Source organism: Oncorhynchus kisutch, linkage group LG30, assembly GCF_002021735.2.
Source record: "Oncorhynchus kisutch isolate 150728-3 linkage group LG30, Okis_V2, whole genome shotgun sequence".
In the NCBI taxonomy this organism is placed as follows: domain Eukaryota; kingdom Metazoa; phylum Chordata; class Actinopteri; order Salmoniformes; family Salmonidae; genus Oncorhynchus; species Oncorhynchus kisutch.
The window spans coordinates 28,496,852-28,521,429 of record NC_034203.2 but is presented as its reverse complement, the minus strand read 5'-3'; the positions used below and the strand labels follow the sequence as shown (position 1 = coordinate 28,521,429).

Here is a 24,578-nt window from a genome sequence, read left to right as displayed (position 1 = left end):
ATCATAGTTCCTCTCCGTGGCACTGAGGCGGTGGGAGAAGAAAGCACAGGGATTCAGCTTAAGGTCCAGGGCAGAACGTTGGGACAGGACAGCCCCCACTCCAACATCTGAAGCATCGGCCTCCACCACAAACTGACGGGAAGGACCAGGATGACCCAAGATAGGAGCAGTGGTGAAGCAGTGTTTGAGGTCCCGGAATGCCTGGTCAATGGCAGAGGACCACGTGAACTGAACCTTGGTAGAGGTGAGTGTCGACAGGGGGGAAGATGGTGAGATCCTAGTACACCGCGGGAATGGTGGAGAGGTCCGGGGCACCTTCCGAGCCCCCAGGAAGATGTTCCGGGGTAGGTTGCGTTAACTTCAGACAATGGGCGTGGCAGAACGGACTCCAGCCTGTGAGGTCAGTAATCCAGATAGGAGGGCAAAGGTACAGGATGGCAGGCAGGCTCAGGGTCAGGGCAGGCAGAAAAGGTCAAAACCGGGAAAACTAGAAAACAGGAACAATCAAGAGACAGGAACAGAGGGGAAAATCCTGGTAGGCTTGACGAAACAAAACAAATTGGCAACAGACAAAGAGAACACAGGTATAAATACACAGGGGATAAAAAGGGAGGTGGGTGACACCTGGAGGGGGATGGAGACAATCACAAAGAAAGGTGAAACAGATCAGGGTGTGAGAAAACTTGGCAAACTCTTTGAATGAAGACAACAGTCACACAGCTAGTACAATACACTACAATACAGCCTAAAGAAGACATTTCCCAGAGATTACTAAAGGCAAAATCCATTTCTTTGTTCCTCTATGTGCGGTCTGAACATGTGTTTGTTCAATTGTACTTATTGTTACCCTGATTGGCGTTAATCTTGTGTGTGTGTTGTTGTTTCAGAAGTTTCACTGGTGATTATGTATCTCATGATGTGTTTCTCGTGTGCATTTCTCAGCACCAGTATGTCTTACAAGACTCTTTACAACATTAATAGAAAGACCAAGTTCTTTGGCTGAAATGCGGACCCTTTTTATCCTCATATAATGAAGTTATAAGCCATCAAACACACTCGATCCACTTGTGACAACTAGCCCCATCATGGGGTTGGTTGTCACACAGTATGGGGTTGGTTGTCACAATGTTTGCTGGTGGCTTATTTATTCTGCCTACTATCAACTATCAATCACATAGATCATGTATTTTCAGGTAGAGATACATCACGAAGCAAATGCTTTCTATCCTTCTCGATCAGACGTTCTCACTTCTCTCCATCTCCGTGTCTGCTCCACACAGACGGGATAAATCAGCAGGCGTGTAATGGATTATGGTCATGGTAGTTAATTGCCACATTTTCTGGGCTAAACTAATATTGGCCTGTTGGAAACTACAACTCCCTACTACATCGCACAGTTCTGGCTTGATCTGATTTATCTCTAGAGAAACTGCACATCGAGCTCACAGAAAATAAACAAATACGAATGGAATTCAATTCAAATAATTGAACCGACCTCGTCAGTTAGTTGTTTAAAACATGAAAGATAACCAACATTTTGGTTAATTGCTCAGCACTATATGTCGGCCAAAGGTGTTTGTGTTTACTTGAAAGGGGAAAAGAGCTTGGGATTTATTGTATAGTGGCACTGGCAATCTTACCACATCGCTTGACCTAGCAACTCAGAAATAGGTTTGGAATGTAAACCTCCCTTTCCTCTTTTCAACAAACATAATTGTTCATGTATACTCCCAAAGCTAAACACTTAGAAAGAAAATACCAAGACATCTGGTTTTTACTTTCACCTATGAAAAACACATTCCCCTCACCTCAATGTTTTGTCAAGCTGACATGAATTGACAAGGTGGATGAGTTCTTTCAAAGAATTCACACATTTGAATTGTTTTATTATTACACAGCATCCTTTAGATTGGGAGTAATAAGCACCCATGAGACAACCAACCCGTGAGACAACCAACCCCGGTCTCCCCTATGTAATGCACCCTGGTTCCACAGGAGAAAAGCACCAGAGTATAAGTATTTATTCACCTAAGACATATGACTCATTACAGCACTGAAACAAGAGAGGGACAAAGACTTTGAGGGACAAAGACAGTTTTATCCACAGCGGTTACATTATACACATATTCATAGAAATATGGTCCATTAGGGACTTGAACCCACAAATCTGATGTTTACAAGCAGCACTCTCAAACCAAGAGAACTACCACACTGGGACCATAACGTGTTTCTGATTATGTTACAATACTCTAAGTAAATAATTTCAGATTATCCCTAAAGAGTGTATGGAAACAGACTCAAATACTGTTAATAACGCAATTTGTGTTGACACGTATCGACCAGCAATGGGAGTACAGGTTACATCTGCTACAGGTTAAATCTGCTACAGGTTACATCTGCTACAGGTTACAACACACTCCAGGTTACATCTGTTACTGCTGTTGATAGTTAGACATCTGGGTAGTGGATGTACACACACAAACCTTTATTTTCACACACACAAAGAAAGCAGAGTCGCCTGGGAGATTGGTATTTCATGCTGATACTGAACATCTTTATGCCAGCATCTCCTTTCAAATCAAATCAAATTGTATTTGTCACATGCACCGAATACAACAGGTGTAGACCTTACAGTGAAATGCTTACTTACAAGCTCTTAACCAACAATGCAGTTAAGAAAAATAAGTGTCAAGTAAAAAATAGATAATAAAAATAAATAGTTAAAGAGCAGCAGTAAAATAACAATTGCGAGGCTATATACAGGGGGTACCGGTACAGAGTCAATGTGCGGGGGCACAGGTTAATGAAGGTAATTGAGGTAATACGTACATGTAGGTGGAGTTAAAGTGACTATGCATAGATAAAAAAACAGAGAGCAGCAGCTGCGTAAAAAAGGGGGTGGGGGGGGGACAATGCAAATAGGCTGGGTAGCCATTTGATTAGCTTGAAACATGTTGGTGTTACAGACTCACTCAGGCACAGGTTGAAAATGTCAGTTAAGATACTTACCAGTTGGTCAGCGCATGCTCGGAGTACACGTCCTGGTAATCCATCTGGCCCTGCGGCCTTGTGAATGTTGACCTGTTTAAAAGTCTTACTCACATCGGTTACGGAGAGCGTGATCACACAGTCGTCCGGAACAGCTGATGCTCTCATGCATGCTTCAGTGTTGCTTGCCTCGAAGCGAGCATAGAAGTAATTTAGTTTGTCTGATAGGCTCGTGTCACTAGGCAGCTCGCGGCTGTGCTTCCCTTTGTAGTCTGTAATGGTTTGCAAGCCCTGCCACATCTGACGAGAGTCAGAGCCGGTGTATTACAATTCAATATTAGTCCTGTATTGATGCTTTGCCTGTTTCATGGTTCGTTGGAGGGCATAGTGGGATTTCTTATAATTGTATAATTGAGTTAGAGTCCCACTCCTTGAAAGCAGCATTTCTACCCTTTAGCTCAGAGCAGATGTTGCCTGTAATCCATGGCTTCTGGTTAGGGTATGTACGTACTGTCACTGTGGGGATGAAGTCATCGATGCACTTATTGATGAAGCCAGTGACTGGTGTGGTGTACTCCTCAATGCCATCGGAAGAATCCTGGAACATATTCCAGTCTGTGCTAGCAAAACAGTCCTGTAGCTTAGCATCTGCTTCATCTGACCACTTCTTTATTGACCGAGTCACTGGTGCTTCCTGCTTTAGTTTTTGCTTGTAAGCAGGAATCAGGAGTATATAAAATGGTCATATTTGCCCAATGGAGGACAAGGGAGAGCTTTGTATGTACCTCTGTGTGTGGAGTAAAGGTGGTCCAGAGTTTTTTCTCCTCTGGTTGCACATTTAACATGCTGGTAAAACTCATTTAAGTTTCCCTGCATTAAAGTCCTCGGCCACTAGGAGTACCACCTCTGGATGAGCATTTTCCTGTTTGCATATGGCCTTATACAGCTCATTGAGTGTGGTCTTAGTGCCAGCATCGGTTTGTGGTGGTAAATAAACAGCTATGAAAAACAGTGTTGTCTACAGCTTATCATTAGATACTCCACCTCAGGCGAGAAAAACCTAGAGACTTCCTTAATATTAGATTTCGTGCACCAGCTGTTGTTTAGAAATATACACAGACACCAACCCTTGTCTTACCGGTGGCAGCTGTTCTATCTTGCCGATGCAGCTTAAACCCGCCAGCTGTATTTTATCCATGTTGTCGTTCAGCCACGACTCGGTGAAACATAAGATATTACAGTTTTAATGTCCCGTTGGTAGGATAGTCGTGATGGTAGCTCGTCTATTTTGTTATCCAATAATTGTACGTTGGCTTACAGGACTGATGGTAGAGGCAGATTACCCACTAGACGTCAGATCCTTACAGGCAGTCCAACCTACATCCCAGATATCTCTGTCTCTTTCTCATGCGAATGACTGGAATTTGGGCCTTGTCGGTGTCTGAAGTAAATCCTTCACGTCCGACTCGTTAAAGTTATACTTGGATACGTATAACAACACAAAGAGCATGTCCTTCAGTGGAGGGTCTGGTCCAGTACAAACCAGGGTCGTCATTGATAATGGCTGACCCTGGCCATGACCCCACTCTCTGAGGGTGTCTCAGGGAGAGTTGGGATATGAAAAAAAAACACATTTCCAATTCACACGTGTATAATACACACGTGTACATGTGTGAAATAGGACAAATATAAGCACCCTCCAAATGATTATTATTATATCAATGGCAGATTTATTGTGTGTAGGGGAGACCGGGGTTGGTTGTCTCACAATTCTTATTACTGCCAATCTAAAAGGTGCTGTGTAATACGTTTAAGGTTAAAATTTGTGAATTCTTTGGAAGAACTCAACCACCTGGTCAATTCATATCAGCTTGATAAAACATTGAGATGAGGTGAATTCCAGTGTTTTTCATATGTAAAAGTAAAAATCATATGTCTTGATATTTTCTTTATAAATGTTTAACTTTGGGAGTATTACATGAACAATTATGTTTGTTGAAAAGAGGAAAGGGAGAGCTATATTACAAACCATCAGTACCAGTCAAAAGTTTGGATACACCTACTCACTCAAGTGTTTTTCTTTATTTTTACTGTTTTCGACATTATAGAATAATCATGAAGACATCAACACCATGAAATAGCACAAGTGGAATCATGTAGTAACCAAACAAGTGTTAAACAAATCAAAAATATTTGAGATTTGAAATTCTTCAAAGTAGACACCATTTTCCTTGATGACAGCTTTGCACACTTTTGGCATTATCTCAACCAGCTTCATGAGTTAGTCTCCTGGAATGCCTTTCAATTAACAGGTGTGCATTGTTAAAAGTTCATTTGTGGAATTTCTTTCCTTCTTAATGTGTTTGAGCCAATCAGTTGTGTTGTGAAAAGGTAGGGGTGGGATACAGAAGATAGCCTTATTTGGTAAAAGACCAAGAAACAACAGTCCATCATTACTTTAAGACATGAAGGTCAGTCAATATGGAAAATGTCAAGAAGTTTTTTCAAGTGCAGTCTCAAAAACCAGCATGCGCTAAGATGACCTGGCCTCCACAATCACTCGACCTCAACCCAATTGAGATGGTTTGGGATGAGTTGGACTGCATATGTGGGAGCTCCTTCAAGACTGTTGGAAAAGAATTCATCATGAAGCCGAATGTCAAGAGTATGCAAAGCTGTCATCAAGGCAAAGGGTGGCTACTTTGAAGAAAATATATTTTTAGATTTGTTTAACACTTTTTTTGGTTACTACAAGATTCCTTATGTGTTATTTCATAGTTTTGATGTCTTCACTATTATTCTACAATGTAGAATTTTTTGACTGGTACTGTATTTGAGTATCTTTGAGTTGCTGAGTTGCTAGGTCAACTAGCATGTGACAACTAGCATGTTAATTAGCATGGGGGGGTTGCCACAGTTGTCACGTAGAATGCGGGGTTGGTTGTCACTATCCACTCCATCATAACCATATTGTACAGGGTGATTACCAGTGCCACTACATTCCAAACACAGGAGGTTGGTGGCACCTTAATTGGGGAGGACGGGCTTGTGGTAATGGTTTGGAGCGGAATGAGTGGAACGGTATCAAATATATCAAAATACACCATCGCATTCGCTCCATTCCAGCCATTATAATAAGCCGTCCTCTCTTCAGCAGCCTCCACTGATTCCAAACCTATTTCGAGGTCAAGCAATGTGGTAACTAGCATCTAAATTAGCATCGGTTCGTCTCCTCCCCTTCATCTACACTGACTGAAGTGGATTTAAGAGTTGCTATCAATAAAGAATCATAGCTTTCACCTGGATTCACCTGGTCAGTCTATGTCACGGAAAGAGCAGGTGTTCCTAATGTTTTGTACATTGTATACACAACAACTGAAATATTTTAATTAAAGTCATGTGAATAAATGATGGTGAATAAGTGATAAGCAGTAATTGGCAGTCACTGCCTTAATCAATGTCTAAACTGCATCTTCCCGATGCGTCATGTATCCATCTGTTGGACAGAGGTATCTGTGCTATCTGGGTTGGTTTCCTCTCTCTCACATATGTTTTCTGTCAAACACCCACACATGTACACGTGTGTGCAAACACACAAATACACACACATATGACACTCAAATGTCATATGTTGTTCTTAAGGCATAAAATGCTGAATTTTGTTAGGAATATGATTCAATCAAAGAAAATCTTTCGAAGACACTGTGTACTATATTGCCTCACTTCCTGTTACAAAAGGAATAAGCTACCAGCAAACATTGTGACAACCAACCCCATACTCTGTGACAACCAGCCCTGTGATTAGGCTGCTTGTCACAAGTAGACAGAGTTTGTTTGATGGCTTATAACTTCATGTTGGAATAAGATATGAGGATAAAAAGGGTTCGTATTTCAATCCAAAGCCTTGGTCTTTCTATTAATGTTGTAGAGTCTTGTAAGATATACTGGTGCTGAGAAATACACAAGAGTAAAAAGTGTGTATAGATGGTGGTTTGCACATCTCCCCTACTGTATACATGACTGAGGTCATTGACATTGAATGATGATATTGTTTGAGATAAGGACTTAATGTTAAATTTTTATTCCACATGTGAATAACATGGGTCTTTGGACCTGGATTTCTTGCACCACACAATACTGTGTTAGCTCACTGAGCTAAAGCCTGAGTGTTAGCTTGGGGAACTTACACAAGTCTTGAGGTCTTAGGCAACGTGGCTACTCATCAAGCGAGTGTGATTCACTGAACACCCTCAGTTACACACAGCTGATGAAATATAATGGATGCTGTTGTGTGCTTCTGGAGAAAATAACCCCAAGTAATTAGCAAGAGCTAAGGTCTGAGACCTGTGCTCCATGGCAATCTACTGTAGGGAGGCTTAAGCATCACCACGGTCTGGAAGAAACAGCTAATAAGAGATTGCTAATTGTAGCAGCCAGGAGAGGACACTACATTGATCAAAATACATTTAATTAAATCTCTCCAAAGTGTGTGGAAGAAATCAAATAAGCTTGTTCAAGGTTTGGAATAATAAACTCATTGCTCATTTAGCACTAACTTTGTACTTGATGAAGCTGTTACTGAGTTTTGACTAGGTAGCATACAGCTACAACCGGAAGTTACTTTTCCCAGCAGGTTAGGAGAATTAACATAGCAGGTTAGGAGCACTAGGTTAAAGTTAGGGATAGAGTAAGCTCTCCTAACATGATACAAAAAGCAACTTCCAGTCGTAGCTGTACTCCATCTAGTCACAACCCTGTTAGCACTGGCACGGGGGATACCTAGTCAGTTGTACAACTGACTGCAGCTTCCACATTTAACCCAACGCCTCTGAATCAGAGAGGTGGGGAGGGCTGCCTTAATCAACATCCACGGCGCCCGGGGAACAGTGGGTTAACTGCCTTGCTTAGAACGACAGATTTTTACCTTGTCAGCTGGGGGATTCGATCCAGCAAACTTTAAGTTACTGGCCAAACACTCCTACACGCCAGGCTAGAAAGTCTATCCTTCAAAGTAAAAAAAATGTAAACTGCTTATGATGAAACTGTCCAATTCCTGCAATGACAGACACATGGACTCTCATCAACAGACAAGCTCTGAAATCCTGTGATATGAGCTGGGAGATATGACAAGGCCACATATGGACATCAAGCATATGTTATTCGTCACAAAGATCAGAGACTCACAATATACAAGACAGGTGATTTGCCATCTGAAGTGTCAAATGGATTTAATTCTGACTAACTGCAAAGACCCTCTTTAGATAGTGGTGAATTAAACACGGAATGGTACATGAAGGTTATGATCAAACCTTTCTGTGGTTGTAAGATCATTTCCTTGACTGTATTGAAACCGTTTTCTGACAGACACAGATGTTACTGCAAGCAGTTTGCTGATGTCAATGTTGTGAACAGAGTGCCCCATGGTGGCTGTGGGGTTATGGTATGGGCAGGCATAAGCTACGGACAATGAACACAATTGCATTTCATCGATCGCAATTTGAATGCACAGAGATACTGGGACATGTCATTCATCCGCCACCATCACCTCATGTTTCAGCATGATAATGCATGGCCCCATGTCATAAGGATCTGAACACAATTCCTAGTAGCTGAATGTAACAATGTCACCCATTGAGCATGTTTGGGATGCTCTGGATTGACGTGTATGGCAGCGTTCCAGTTCCCGCCAATATCCAGCAACTTTGCACAACCATTGAAGAGGAGTTGGACAACATTCCACAGGCCACAATCAACAGCCTGATCAACTCTACGCGAAGGAGATGTGTCGCCCTGCCTGAGGCAAATGGTGGTCACAGCAGATACTGACATTTTTTTTTTATCCATGACCCTACCTTTTTTGTACCTGTGACCATCAGATGCATAATTGTATTCCCAGTCATGTGAAATCCATAGATTAGGGCCTAATTCATGTATTTCAATTGACTGAGTAAAATCTTAGAAATTGTTGCAATTTTAATTTTGTTCAGTATAATTGTGACATACATTATTCGCATATTGAGCGTAAGTAAGTGTGCCGCCCTATGGGACTCCCGATCATGGCTGGTTGTGATACAGCCTGGGATTGAGTCAGTGTCTACCCTGACGCCTCTAGCACTGAGATGCAGTGCCTTAGACCTTTGAGCCACTCAGGAGCCTAATGTAGGCTACCTTGTGTGATTACATGCTGCCTTTGGTGTTTCCTGAAAATACAGAATACAGGAGTCTTTAAAATGGTAACAAAAATATTCTGCCAATTTGCAAGGCTGAAAGTAAAATTTTCATAACCAGTTATACACACAGTCAAGGACCATTAGGCACTGTGTAAATTGCTGAGGAAAGTGTGACCACTGTCGTCATTCTACAAGAAAATGAATTTACTTGTACTCTAAAATCTCAATCACGAGCTGATGATGACTGTTGTTGATGCAATGCGTATTGACACGTACAATGCTGGTGCACGCATGACCCCCAGTGGACTGTGCATGAATGACAGGCTGATTTTTTTAATACGCTGCACCTGCATGGACACCACGTGAGCTGTCCATTAATTAATGGCCACTTAAAAACAGGTTGTGACAACTGGATGAGGTGGAAATGACAGATGACTAGATAACAACAGTGCGGACAGCATTAGAAATATAATCACGGTTGCGCTGTATCTAGAGGTAGGTCTTAAACATAAACAAACGTCTAACTTTTTAAGACAATGTACTGTTTAAATCGAGACTTATCACTTAAATTACTGTTGTATGCACAGTTTCAGAAATGAGTAACGATGTAACCAAGAAGAAGGGAAAGGCAGTCGGGGAGAAAAAGACTAAAAGAAAAGCCAAGCGGAGAGAGACTTATGCAGTGTATATCTATAAAGTTTTGAAGCAGGTAAGTGTCGGAAAATGTGCTTTCATGTATTTTTTTTATTGTTACTTAGTCTCGTTTTAAAGACCTTAGTTTCGCCCATGTGCAATTAGGCTGGTGACGAGATTTACTATCCTATCAATATGATATTTTAACTCCGTAGTTTGAGGCACCGCTGCCTCATTCTAAGTACCAAAAATAAAATTTCCATCCAACTCGATCAGTTTAAAATAGACATCTGTTTTTGCATGGGCTGCGTCTCAATCGACTTTTTTTGTCACCCTTCCACATCTGTGGTGGAAAGTGGCAGAGCTTCAGCGCTGTTTCTCAGACCAGGAGACATCCCGAAAATCTGCCTTCTCGTGAAAACGTTGAGCTGTATAGAAAGGGGAGACTCATGAACATGATGGTGTTTTGCTATAAAGTCAACCCATACAAATAATGGTTGTTTATGCCCACAAATAAGGTGTTAAATGTGTTAACTATCTTGAGTCCTCATATATTATAGGATACTTCAACCTTTGAGGTGTTTTTTTTTCGTGCTGTTAGTGTCTGTAGTCTATTAGTAAAGGCCAAATTTATTTTTGGGGAGGGGTGTACCTAAGGGGTCTTTAAAAATCTAAATGATCCATGGTATGACCTTAAAACATTTCAATATATGTCAGCTTAGACCCCCCCCCCCCCCCCCCCCCCCCCAGCACTAACTGCTTGCTCTAGTTTTCAACTTGATGACATGTGTTCTTTGTCTCTAGGTCCATCCTGACACTGGCATCTCCAGCAGAGCAATGAGCATAATGAATTCCTTCGTCAACGACGTATTTGAGCGCATTGCGACTGAGGCATCTCGTCTGACCCAGTACAACAAACGCTCAACCATCACCAGCCGAGAGGTACAGACCGCAGTACGACTCTTGCTACCTGGAGAGCTGGCCAAGCACGCTGTGTCAGAGGGCACCAAAGCTGTCACCAAATACACTAGTTCAAAGTAGAAAATGAGTGCCTCAAATACTGCAAGAATGCAATTAAGGCTATGGATGCACCACTAAGTTTAAGTTGAATCATTATTTTTGGAAAATAAATTCACTAAATTGATTTTTTGGGGGGGTTCCCCATGATTAAATGTTTCTGCAATTTTCATTTTTTTGCCACTAGATGGGACTATTACTCTAGTTATATTTTGCTGTCATTTTCAGTCAGAACATGAATACCCTCATCACATTGGCAACCTCTACCTAGACCCTGTGCAGGTAGCTCAATTTATGTAACTGCGCAATTTATGTAACTGCACATATCTAATACATGGGTTATCTAATGTAAATAAGCTATAAGTGCAGGTGGCTGTTTTGCTCAAGCTATATTAAGTATAAATGGAGTATTGCAAGTTAATGCTATACTATGTTACAAAAACTGTAAGGTACAGCATAGTATGTGCAGATGTTCTGGTAAAAGATCATCTAGAGCAGGGTTCCCTCTCAATTTAGATTATTTTTTTCCCCTAGTGCTACACCCAGTCCTTTTTGCCCCATTATAGAGGGCAATTTATTAAAGATCTATAGCAGGGGTATTTAACTCATACACTATGAAGTTTGTAACCTGCTGGTTTCTGTTCAACCTGAATTACACACACCTGGTGTCCTAGGTCTAAATCAGTGCTTGATTAGAGTGGACCGGTAGGGGGTGGAAATGTCATAAACCATCCAAATGGCTAAGTGTTTACACAGGCATCCCAATTCTGATCTTTAACCCAATTATTGGCAAAAGCTCTGATTGGTCAAAAGACCAATTAGTGAATAAAAAGATCAGAATTGATTTACCTGTCTAAATGCAGCCCAAGTAGGCCTTTTCTGAGCTGCTGACGTTGAAAGTGGAAGACCATCCAAAGGGAATGCAAGGGATACAGCCTTATGCTTACTTTTTCAAATTAAACATTACACATCTAGACTATAATCATTAGATGTGAATTTGCTGAATAGTCTTTGATTACTGCATAATAACACTATTGAAGTCTAATTAGAAGGAAATGGAAGTCTTTACAATTAGGACAATGTTTACATCCTGACATACTTCTATGGGTTATTTATACAAAATAACTATTACCCGTATCAACAGCCCAGAAAGTCAAGCAGCATTCATTGTTAATGGGCTTGTATACCAGACAGTTCCTTCTCCCCTCTGTCACACTCATGGTATCCATCTCAGATGTTTCTTCCTGATATATTGCTAATGACATCTATGGACCTATTACCACGGGTGTGATCTGATGCTATCAATAATAGCTTGCATGGCCAGTAGTGTTTCTGTAAATTATCATTATAGCCATTTGTGCGACTGCCTGGTTATAAACCCCCCCTAACCCCTTAAGATCCTTACTCCAGCCCTGGACTTTGACTCACTCTCCTAGCTCTTTGTACCCATTGCTGTCTCCTTTAGGGAGTGTTATAAACACATTATGGATGGATACATTAGTGACTGATGCAGAAGCACCGGGCTCGCCAGCCTTGTTTTGGTGCGAGAGAGAGCTGCATCATTAGAAAATGTTCCACTTGGCGGGGAAGCGCGTATTAACTGCACTTGCAATGAAATGAGGTTGTGATATATGGTTAAAGTTATAGAGGGACTATTAGGTTGAAATATGAACCTCTCAATTGTCATAATGAAGCAGGGGCTATTTGCTTGCATGGCGATCAGGTCGTTATGGGAGGAGACAATTGGAATCCGTAACGACACAATATACATTACAGGGCCTAGGCTAGGTAGTGGGTTTAGGGTTTAGAAGGGGGTGAAAGTAATCATGCCTTCACAGAATGGTACAGAGCTTCCATCAACCAACAATTCAAATTCATTTTTGTTCCCCCTAATGTTTCTAGCAGCAAAGTGATGAGATAGGGACCGAGGTTGGTTGGACTGCATCCGGCATGTCTCGGGTTAGACTCTTCTTTAAGACTTCGATGGACATCCCTGCCTTTGTTGTCATCACCAGGCATTTGTGGTTCATAATGGCCCCTCAAAGAAGAGTTAACGCGGAGGGAGGCATATAGTGTGTCACATAGTGATCCAAATGCATTATAGGCCTAGGCTACAATGGCACAATAGGAACTCTATAATAAAGTGAAAGTGCACATGGGAAGTGCCAGGTTAATGGTAATTGTATATAGGAATAGAAATATACACTGCTCAAAAAAATTAAGGGAACACTAAAATAACACATCCTAGATCTGAATGAATGAAATATTCTTATTAAAAACTTTTTTCTTTACATAGTTGAATGTGCTGACAACAAAATTACACAAAAATTATCAATGGAAATCAAATTTATCAACCCATGGAGGTCTGGATTTGGAGTCACACTCAACAAGTGGAAAACCACACTACAGGCTGATCCAACTTTGATGTAATGTCCTTAAAACAAGTCAAAATGAGGCTCAGTAGTGTGTGTGGCCTCCATGTGCCTGTATGACCTCCCTACAACGCCTGGGCATGCTCCTGATGAGGTGGCGGATGGTCTCCTGAGGGATCTCCTCCCAAACCTGGACTAAAGCATCTGCCAACTCCTGGAGAGTCTGTGGTGCAACGTGGCGTTGGTGGATGGAGCGAGACATGATGTCCCAGATGTGCTCAATTGGATTCAGGTCTGGGGAACGGGCGGCCAGTCCATAGCATCAATGCCTTCCTCTTGCAGGAACTGCTGACACACTCCAGCCACATGAGGTCTAGCATTGTCTTGCATTAGGAGGAACCCAGGGCCAACCGCACCAGCATATGGTCTCACAAGGGGTCTGAGGATCTCATCTCAGTACCTAATGGCAGTCAGGCTACCTCTGGCGAGCACATGGAGGGCTGTGCGGCCCCCCAAAGAAATGCCACCCCACACCATGACTGACCCACCGCCAAACTGGTCATGCTGGAGGGTGTTGCAGGCAGCAGAACGTTCTCCACGGCGTCTCCAGACTGTCACGTCTGTCACATGTGCTCAGTATGAACCTGCTTTCATCTGTGAAGAGCACAGGGCGCCAGGTGCGAATTTGCCAATCTTGGTGTTCTCTGGCAAATGCCAAACGTCCTGCACGGTGTTGGGCTGTAAGCACAACCCCCACCTGTGGACGTTGGGCCCTCATACCACCCTCATGGAGTCTGTTTCTGACCATTTGAGCAGACACATGCACATTTGTGGCCTGCTGGAGGTCATTTTGCAGGGCTCCTGCTCCTCCTTGCACAAAGGCGGAGGTAGAGGTCCTGCTGCTGGGTTGTTGCCCTCCTACGGCCTCCTCCATGTCTCCTGATGTACTGGCCTGTCTCCTGGTAGTGCCTCCATGCTCTGGACACTACGCTGACAGACACAGCAAACCTTCTTGCCACAGCTCGCATTGATGTGCCATCCTGGATGAGCTGCACTACCTGAGCCACTTGTGTGGGTTGTAGACTCCGTCTCATGCTACCACGAGTGAAAGCACCGCCCACATTCAAAAGTGACCAAAACATCAGCCAGGAAGCATAGTAACTGAGAAGTGGTCTGTGGTCACCACCTGCAGAACCACTCCTTTATTGGGGGTGTCTTGCTAATTGCCTATAATTTCCACCTGTTGTCTATTCCCTTTGCACAACAGCATGTGAAATGTATTGTCAATCAGTGTTGCTTCCTAAGTGGACAGTTTGATTTCACAGAAGTGTGATTGACTTGGAGTTACATTGTGTTGTTTAAGTGTTCCCTTTATTTTTTTGAGCAGTTTGTAACTCCACTATAATAACCTGTTAAAGGGATTGACATGGGGTGTGGGTGTCCATAGGTGGCATTTGACAACAACAACAAAAAATATTCCTCAAGTCTTGCTCATTGGTAGGAAGAAGTTTGATCCAAATCGAATGTTGGGTAATATATTTATTGAATATTATTTGAATCCTATAAATTTAAATGTACAATTTCGGTGCAATCAATATGATCTGAGAAATTAGGCTAATTATATTTCAACAAAATAATGTTTCAGGAATGCTAATCTATACTGAACAAAAATATAAACGCAACATGTAAAGTGTTGGTCCCATGTTTCATAAGCTGAAATAAAAGATCCCAGAAGTTTTCCATACACACACAAATATTATTTCTCTCACATTTTGTGCACAATTTTTTTTACATCCATGTTAGTGAGCATTTCTCCTTTGCCAAGATAATCCATCCACCTGACAGGTGCGGCATATCAAGAAGCTGATTAAACAGTGTGATAATTACAGAGGTGCACCATGTGCTGAGGACAATAAAAGGCCACACTAAAATGTGCAGTTGTCCATGTAGACCTTCAAACAACATCAAATACCAACCATAACTCCATACCCAATACACACCCTTACATTTCTATATTTTGTGCCATCTTTGGACTTTTTGTCCATTCGTGTTTCATAAATCAGCAGTGTTTCTGCTGTTATTATCTGGTGGGCTGTGGCCTGTTGTTACAAGATACATTATTCTCCGGAAAGGTTTGGACACATGCTTTTTATATAAGTAATTATTTTGGGAAGAAGTTGGATATCAAGTGGTGGGCAAGTTGGTTTACGGATTGCTATAGGGAACAGTAGTTCCATAATTGAACTGCATTCCAGAATTATATGGTTCAAGGGTTCCTTTGCTTTTCTTTTTACACTCATATTTATTTTGTAAATCATTTTAGGATGCTACTACAAAAAAATGTAAACCACTAGTAACACCTTAATTTTTAAGTATATAGTAACCAACCATGACTTATTTTCCATTCACAGTGGTAATGTCTTTTGTTCCACTTTCATTACTAATGACTTTCCTTACGAAGGGCTTTATTACAGACAGAAATACTCAGTTTTATTAGCTGTCCAGGTGGCTGGTCTCAGACGATCCCGCAGGTGAAGAAGCCGGATGTGGAGGTCCAGGGCTGGTGTTGTTACACATGGTCGGTCTGTGGTTGTGAGGCCGGTTGGACACACTGCCAAATTCTCTAAAACAATGTTGGAGGTGGCAGGTAGCCTAGTGGTTAGTGTTGGACGAGTAACTGAAAGGTTGCAAGATCGAATCCCCGAGCTGACAAGGTAAAAATATCGTTCTGCCCCTGAACAATGCAGTTAATCCACTGTTCCTAGGCAGTCATTGAAAATAAGAATTTGTTCTTAACTGACTTGCCTAGTTAAATAAAAAGTGTAATTAAATTCTCTGGCAACAACTCTGGTGGACATTGCTGCAGTCAGTACACCAATTGTGTTGTGCATGCTCCCTCAACTTGAGACATCTGTGGCATTGTGTTGTGACAAAACTGCACATTTTAGAGTGGCATTTTATTGTCCTCAGCACAAGGTGCACCAGTGTAATGATCATGCTGTTTATGTGGATGGATTATCTTGTCAAAGAAAAAATGCTCACTAACAAGGATGTAAACAAATTTGTGAACATTTGAGAGAAATAAGCTTTTTCTGCAAATGGAACATTTCTGGGATCTTTTATTTCAGCTTATGGGACCAACACTTCACATGTTGCATTTATATTTTTGTTCAGTATAATATTTCTGTAACTACTGTGTACTTTCCATTATGTTCTCATGAACATACTATCGGGAGGCAGGGAGGGCTATAGCTAGTTTAATTCCCTCCACTGTGTAACGGCATGATTCCATAGTTAGTAGTACTCAAAACAGCATTAAGAGCCTGGTAATCAGAGGGAACTAATTGCATAAATGAAGCGAGCCAGAGACACATTAGGTCATTAGCTGTTTTCAATATGTCCAGTCTCTGTCATTTTGAGGAGGTTGACCACAATGCAGAAGCCCCGTACAGATAGCTACTGATAAAAAACGGTGAGGAAGTCAAAATATTTAGAATGTCCACAGGGGGGCTATAAGGGCAGGGAGGGTTACCACATAGATGTGTTTCTGTCGTCCCCCACTTCAGTAAAAAAAATGAGAAAAAAAGAATGCCCACCATTTGAGAAATGAATTTATCGAAGTCACTGTCTTTTTCCCCATTAGTAAGTGTTTAGTTCAGCGTTTTAAATAATTGCGTTACCAGGAATGATATTTAAAATACATTTGGGAGTCAATGAGGCGGGAAAGTGCCTACATGTTTTGCTGATGACACCCGGGCCATTTGGAAGACATCAAAGTAGAGAGGAGGTAGCCCAGATGCATATTATAAACTCATTATGGGTATCATTTAAAAGGATGTACTCCACTCCAGCAGCAGAAAACAATATTCCCAGTCTCTCTCTAGTAATGTGTGTTTGCAAAGTCAAAACTCTTAGAGACGCCTTCAGTTTAATGTGCCATCTATTACCCCCAAACTGTAACATGAAACAAATGGCATTGATTTCCATATACCAGACTTGTCATTAAGGTATAGTATAAGATGCGAATGTGAGTCAATGTTTTCTGATAGAAAAGAGAATGAGAAGAAAAGGTACTCCAAAATACCATCATGAGTTCTTCCACAAGTACTAGTGCAATTCAGATTAGTATACATCTATTTTTTCTCTCTAAGAACACACAAGCAGTCGGCAATTGTAGAGAACCCAACAAACCACTATAATCTATACACAGACATAATAATGTAAACTGCCAAACAAACCCCAGGCTGCTAGAACAATTAAATGCTAATTATTTTAACTATAATTTCAAAATGTCTGTGGTAGTTAAAAATGATCTTTAGATTTCACTCCACAAAGACACACCTGCCACTCAAATAAACCCATCTTTACTATTAAAAACTTCAAGGTACAGTAAGTAGCCCTACGTGTTAATGATGGGCAAGCACAGTGTATTCCAGTCTGAGAAATTGAAGGTTTATCCTTCAAAGGAAATGTGTGTCAGATGTACTGAGTACTGAGTAGACTTTAAGAGGCTTAATTGTGTGCTGTCCCTCTACCATCATAACACTACTACCCGTGGGGTTGAGTGAACCAGCGGTGTCCAAGCCACTCGTTCAGCCTAATGTTCTTTAAATGTAGATGTCATGTGGATACAGAGAGTGTTCATGGCCACAAATATAGTGGGCTAAAATACACATTTTTACAAACCTTTCACCAACTATGCCACTATAGAGTTAGTGATTGTATCTTGTCATTTTGCTTTGGGGTGAATGGATGGATATATCCCTGATCAAATACAAAGCAGAAGAAGAGTCAATGAGTATTTCAACATGATCTTATTAGTCATACAGTAAATGTCAAAATAGTGCCATTTAACCATTGTAGTTATATCACCAAAGCTGACATGTAATATGTCTGTTGCATGTTACTTAATGTGACATTACTTGTGTCATTAGAATAAACTATTAGATACAGTATAGCACTGGAGTAAGGTTTTGCATTTGCAGTAGATTCACTACAGTGAACTAAAAGACCCTGCTGGTTGCTATGGGGATGAGTTCACCATCCATTGAGTCCCATGTAGAAAGAAGGTACTTGACCATGTGTTATTTTCACCCTATCTGTTATTGTAGTGTGTGGTGTAAGCCCAGCCACTGGGTCAAAACACAAAGGGGCTTTGCCCTGCAACAGTAATACTAACCAATGAAAATACACAAATGTGATTTTATTACCTTTAAAATCGTATATGATATTGTGGCTCAAATCGTAGATGTTACCAATAACACACTGGTTCAAACAGTTTCTTCTTTTGAGAGTCTTTTGACACAGAACAGCAGTGGCGACATGGTTGACACTTTGGCTGGTGTCTACCAGGGGAAACAAAGTTGCCATGTGAGGGATCGGCAAAAATAACCCTTCTGCTCATGCTGCAGGGAGGCTCTCTTATAAGATATCAAAACAACTCAACTGAACAGCTGGGAGGCAGAAAGTAGGCACGAGACCATAACATAAAGGGAGAGAGAAACAAAGAGGTGACAGAGAGAGACCAAAACGAGAGTCTACCAGACCTGAGAAACTACCCTTACTCAGTTTCCTACACCCCACAGTCCTATCCTGAGCGTGAAGCCAACCAGTCATTCATTCATTCAACATGTAGGGAGGAGGAAGTTTTGTCTTCACCCCCACGGCCTTGTGTTCCCTCCAGCTGGATGAGGACATGCTGGAGTTACACAAGTACAAGAAGCAGCTGGCCAGCCACCAACTCAACGGTTACATGCTGAAAAAAGAGGCCAGGGACAGGATAGATCCCGCACCTACGTTAGACCCCCAGCTGTGTGCCATGAGTTGGTCAAACAGAATCCTCTCTACCCGGGGGATGGGGACGCTGTGCAGCCCTTCTTCCCCTGGGGCATCACGTCAAATCTGATCATTGAGCCTCAGGGAGGGGACATGCACGGACTGTCCAGGTGAGAAGTAAGCAACATGGTCTTATTAAAATATTGCAAAAATAATTACATTGAACCTTGTAGTTAACTCACCAAAGTTAATATAAGTTATGTCACACCGTGACATATTAGTTATTCTGTATGTCATAATAATGACGTATGTCTGAGGTAATTGCAGAGATTGACATCTATCAGCAGTAATGGAACTGGCATCATGATAATTGGTTTCCATGCTCTAGACTTGAGACAGTGATTGTTGATGGGAGGTTTTCTTTATCTATCACAATGAATACAAAACCATTTTGTGTGTGAAATAATTAGAGTGCATTTGTTCAATAAGCTTAACTAGGTAATTGCATTGCAGTCTGAACATTGCACCAATACCAACTGATGTAGTTTTTTACTGATCAACACTTTCAAAGTCAATAAGCCATGGATGTAGCCCTTGGTCTGTTTGTATTGCATATAAGCCCGTGATCAAATGCAACTCATCATGGCAGTTTCAAATGGCAATTTATAGCCATTATTTATATACTGAACAAAAATATAAATGCAAAATGTAAAGTGTTGTAAAGCTTATTTCTCTCAAAGTTGGTGCACAAATTTGTTTAAATCTCTTTTAGTGAATCTCGGTTAGTGTCACACAACACAATGCCACAGATGTCTCAAGTTTTGAGGGAGTGTGCAATTGGCATGCTGACTGCAGGAATGTCCACCAGCGCTGTTGCCAGAGAATTGAATGTTAATTTCTCTACCATAAGTCGCCTCCAACGTCATTTTAGAGAATTTGGCAGCACGTCCAACCGCAGACCACATGTAATCAAGACACCCCAGGACCTCCACATCCGGCTTCTTCACCCGTGGGATCTTCTGGGGGGGGGGGGGGTGCTGAGGAGTATTTCTGTCTGTAATAAAGCCCTTTTGTGGGGAAAAACTCATTCTGATTGGCTGTGCTTGGTTCCCCAGTGGGTGGGCCTGGCTCCCAAGTTGGTAGGCCTATCCCAGGCCCACCTATGGCTGTGCCACTGATCTCCTCCCAGACCTGGACTAAAGCATACACCAACTCCTGGACAGTCTGTGGTGCAACGTGGCGTTGGTGGATGGAGCGAGACATGATGTCCCAGATGTGCTCAATTGGATTCAGGTCTGGGGAACGGGCGGGCCAGTCCATAGCATCAATGCCTTCCTCTTGCAGGAACTGCTGACACACTCCAGCCACATGAGGTCTAGCATTGTCTTGCATTAGGAGGAACCCAGGGCCAACCGCACCAGCATATGTTCTCACAAGGGGTCTGAGGATCTCATCTCGGTACCTAATGGCAGTCAGGGCTACCTCTGGAGAGCACATGGAGGGCTGTGCGGCCCCCCAAAGAAATGCCACCCCACACCATGCCTGACCCACCGCCAAACCGGTCATGCTGGAGGATGTTGCAGGCAGCAGAACGTTCTCCACGGCGTCTCCAGACTCTGTCACGTCTGTCACATGTGCTCAGTGTGAACCTGCTTTCATCTGTGAAGAGCACAGGGCGCCAGGTGCGAATTTGCCAATCTTGGTGTTCTCTGGCAAATGCCAAACGTCTTGCACGGTGTTGGGCTGTAAGCACAACCCCCACCTGTGGACGTTGGGCCCTCATACCACCCTCATGGAGTCTGTTTCTGACCATTTGAGCAGACACATGCACATTTGTGGCCTGCTGGAGGTCATTTTGCAGGGCTCCTGCTCCTCCTTGCACAAAGGCGGAGGTAGAGGTCCTGCTGCTGGGTTGTTGCCCTCCTACGGCCTCCTCCATGTCTCCTGATGTACTGGCCTGTCTCCTGGTAGTGCCTCCATGCTCTGGGCACTACGCTGACAGACACAGCAAACCTTCTTGCCACAGCTCGCATTGATGTGCCATCCTGGATGAGCTACACTACCTGAGCCACTTGTGTGGGTTGTAGACTCCGTCTCATGCTACCACTAGAGTGAAAGCACCACCCACATTCAAAAGTGACCAAAACATCAGCCAGGAAGCATAGGAACTGAGAAGTGGTCTGTGGTCACCACCTGCAGAACCACTCCTTTATTGGGGGTGTCTTGCTAATTGCCTATAATTTCCACCTGTTGTCTATTCCCTTTGCACAACAGCATGTGAAATGTATTGTCAATCAGTGTTGCTTCCTAAGTGGACAGTTTGATTTCACAGAAGTGTGATTGACTTGGAGTTACATTGTGTTGTTTAAGTGTTCCCTTTATTTTTTTGAATAGTGTATTTCTATTGACTGATTTCCTTTCATGAACTGTAACTCAGTAAAATCTTTGAAATGATTGAATGCATTTATACCAAGGGAGTACCCCAAGGCCCGATCCCAAGCCCCACGCTCTTCTCAAATGACATACACAACATAGCTCTCTCATCCACACATAGGAAGCTCTCTCATCCATTTATATGCAGATGATAGTCATATACTCAGTTGACCCCTCCCCGGATTTTGTGTTAAATGCTCCACAACAAAGCTTTCTTAGTGTCCAACAAGCTTTCTCTGCCCTTAATCTTGTTCTGAACACCTCCAAAACAAAGGTCATGTGGTTTGGTAAGAAGAATGCCCCTCTCCCCACAGGTGTGATTACTACCTCTGAGGGTTTAGAGCTTGAGGTAGTTACCTCATACAAGTACTTGGGAGTATGGCTGGATGGTACACTGTCTCAGCACATTTCAAAGCTGCAGGCTAAAGTTAAATCTAGACTTGGTTTCCTCTATATGTCACGCCCTGACCTTAGAGATCCTTTTTATGTCTCTATTTGGTTTGGTCAGGGTGTGATTTGGGGTGGGTATTCTATGTTCTATTATTTGTATTTCTATGTTTTGGTAGGGTTATCAATCAGGGACAGCTGTCTATCGTTGTCTCTGAGAACCATACTTAGGTAGCCCTTTCCCACCTGTCTTTGTGGGAAGTTGATGTTGTTTATGGCACATTGCCTTTAGCGCCACAGTTTGTTTTGTAGTGTATATTGTTTTGATCAGTGTCTATTCTATTAAAAAGAATATGTACGCTCACCAAGCTGCACCTTGGTCCACTTCCTTCAACAGCCGTGACACTATCGCAATCGCTCCTCTTTCACCCCAGCTGCCAAACTAACCATGATTCAGATGACCACCCTACCCATGCTAGATTACGGAGACATAATTTATAGATCGGCAGGTAAGGGTGTTCTCGAGTGGCTAGATGTTCTTTACCATTCGGCCATCAGATTTGCCACCAATGCTCCTTAAAGGACACATCACTGCACTCTATACTCCTTTGTAAACTGGTAATCTCTGTATACCCATCGTAAGACCCACTAGTTGATGCTTATTTATAAAACCCTCTTAGGCCTCACTCCCCCCTCCCCCCCTATCTGAGATATCTACAGCAGCCCTTATCCTCCACAGACAACACCCTTTCTGCCAGTCACATTCTGTAAAAGGTCCCCAAAGCACACATATCCCTGGGTGGCATTTCTTTTCAGTTCGCTGCAGCTAGCGACTTGAATGAGCTGCAACAAACACTCAAACTGGACAGTTTCATCTCAATCTCTTCATTCAAAGACTCAATCATGGACACTCTTACTGACAGTTGTAGCTGCTTTACGTGATTTATTGTTGTCTCTACCTTCTTGCCCCTGTGCTATTGTTTGTAACATGTTTTGTGCTGCTGCCATGTGTTGCTACCATGTTGTTGTCATGTTGTGTTGCTACCATGCTGTGTTGTCATGTGTTGCTGCCTTGCTATGTTGTTGTCTTAGGTCTCTCTCTGTAGTGTTGTGTTCTTAACCTGTCTAGGACATACATCCCGCTAGGGGAACGTTTGGCCGGAAATTGCCTGATATGTCATTATTAAAAGTAGGGGGGGTAGCCTTTAACTGACTTGCCTAGTTATATAAAATGTAAAAAATTAAAATGTTGTTCAGTGTAGATACAGTCCACCACTTGGTTCAGAAACATTCCAGCAGGAAACCAATGTATTTGTCGTGTTAGGTTTTCCATTCAAACACCTGTCTAATGTTATTCTCTTATGGCTAGGTTGTCAGTCAAGTGTTCTTGTCTGTAAGCAGTCCAATTATTCAGTCCAGGGGTTTTGGTAACGTAAAAGTGAGTGAGTGTGTTACCAGTGGTGATTTTAGCATGTTAACCTTGGTGGGGCAAACTCCCCAACAATGTTTTAGATGCATGCCAGCAAAGCAACTACACAACACAACACTAAACAATACATGAATTGCACTGTAACGGTGCCCACAAACTGTTAGGTCCTACATAAAGCTGTCCCAACAGCAGAGCTTTCTTTTCAGCACCATGGAGTGAATCCTTACCACTGCTACACCTGGCTATCAGCGGAGCCTTGTCTGGCAGTGAAACTGTTAATTCAGCGTCAATTAATGCCTTTTAGAAAAACATAGCTGATATGGTTGACTTGCTAAAACAAATGTGGTTTCTACTGACAATTGAGATATACAAACTATGGCATGAAGGGATGGCGAGTGGATAAGAGGTAATAGGTCATTTGGATTAAGACAATGAGCGAGCTAGGACAAACGTAGTCAGTATAACTTTTTGTTCAGCACTTTTGAAACGTACAGTGACAGAATTCAGAACATGGGTTGTTCTTACAGAATTCTCCCTGTACACCCAAGTCAGAACCGTAGGATAAATTATTGGGGGCATTTAAGCAGACAATGAAAGCTCTTACAAAATGTTATGACATTTTTCTAAAACAGGCTATAGACAACACATACAATTAGTATTATTTTCTTAGCTACAGTATACATATCTCCCTGGCATATTGCATTATTTATGCAGCGGCATACAATACATTTTTGGACTCACCTTGTTGTACTGTGCTGACTTGAACAGGAAGGTGGTGTGGCAGTCCTTCGTGGGAAAATATTGTCATCAAACTTTGGCATCAAAGTCTGACATTCTCTGGATTTATGGTGCTTTCAAGACAACTGGGAACTCAGACAAAAACAAGGTTGAATCATGATGACGTCAGTGATTTTCAGGTCGGAGCTCTAGAAAGCGGCCCCAAGTTCCCGACTTGCAATTCTGAGTTGGATGACCGTTCAAAACGTATTTTCCCAGTCGGAGCTCGTTTCTCAGTCTGAGATTTCCCAGTTCTGAGTTTCCAGTTGTTTTGAGCATGGCTGAAGTCCTGCTGGATTGACAGCATGGCCAGTGTTGAATGTTTATCCTTTTAAGGTTGGGAAAGAGACCTTGAAACCCAGACTTGGGACCAAACACCCACTTCACTGAATAGCAGGCTAGTGATTGCTTTGCGATGCTTGCAGTTAGCCACTGATTCCTTCCAAACCACTCATTGTTGAATTTGTGATTTCCAACTTGTTGTGTAATGTTTATGTCCAATGGCCGATGAGCACCGATAGGTTTTTATCTATAATTTCTCTTTATTATTTCTCTTCATTTGACAAGGATTGAAAAGGATTTGTCAGCAGATTGTTG

The 24,578-nt window shown here is 42.2% G+C and overlaps 1 protein-coding gene across 1 annotated transcript; it reads left to right on the top strand.

Annotated features, from left to right (window-relative positions):
- Window positions 1–9,540: 9,540 nt before the first annotated feature.
- Window positions 9,541–10,963, top strand: h2bk1 (H2B.K variant histone 1). Its single transcript, XM_031809654.1, has 3 exons — window positions 9,541–9,653; window positions 9,746–9,867; window positions 10,596–10,963. The coding sequence occupies exons 2-3, from the start codon at window positions 9,754–9,756 to the stop codon at window positions 10,830–10,832; spliced, it is 351 nt and encodes a 116-aa protein (XP_031665514.1). The 5' UTR covers window positions 9,541–9,653; window positions 9,746–9,753; the 3' UTR covers window positions 10,833–10,963.
- The last annotated feature ends 13,615 nt before the right edge of the window (window positions 10,964–24,578 follow it).

Bases quoted from the DNA above. Each gene is read 5' to 3' on its own strand.
- h2bk1 (XM_031809654.1), top strand. From the start codon at position 9,754: ATGAGTAACGATGTAACCAAGAAGAAGGGAAAGGCAGTCGGGGAGAAA. The intron at 9,868-10,595 runs GTAAGTGTCGGA...CTTTGTCTCTAG, and splicing joins TCTATAAAGTTTTGAAGCAG to GTCCATCCTGACACTGGCAT.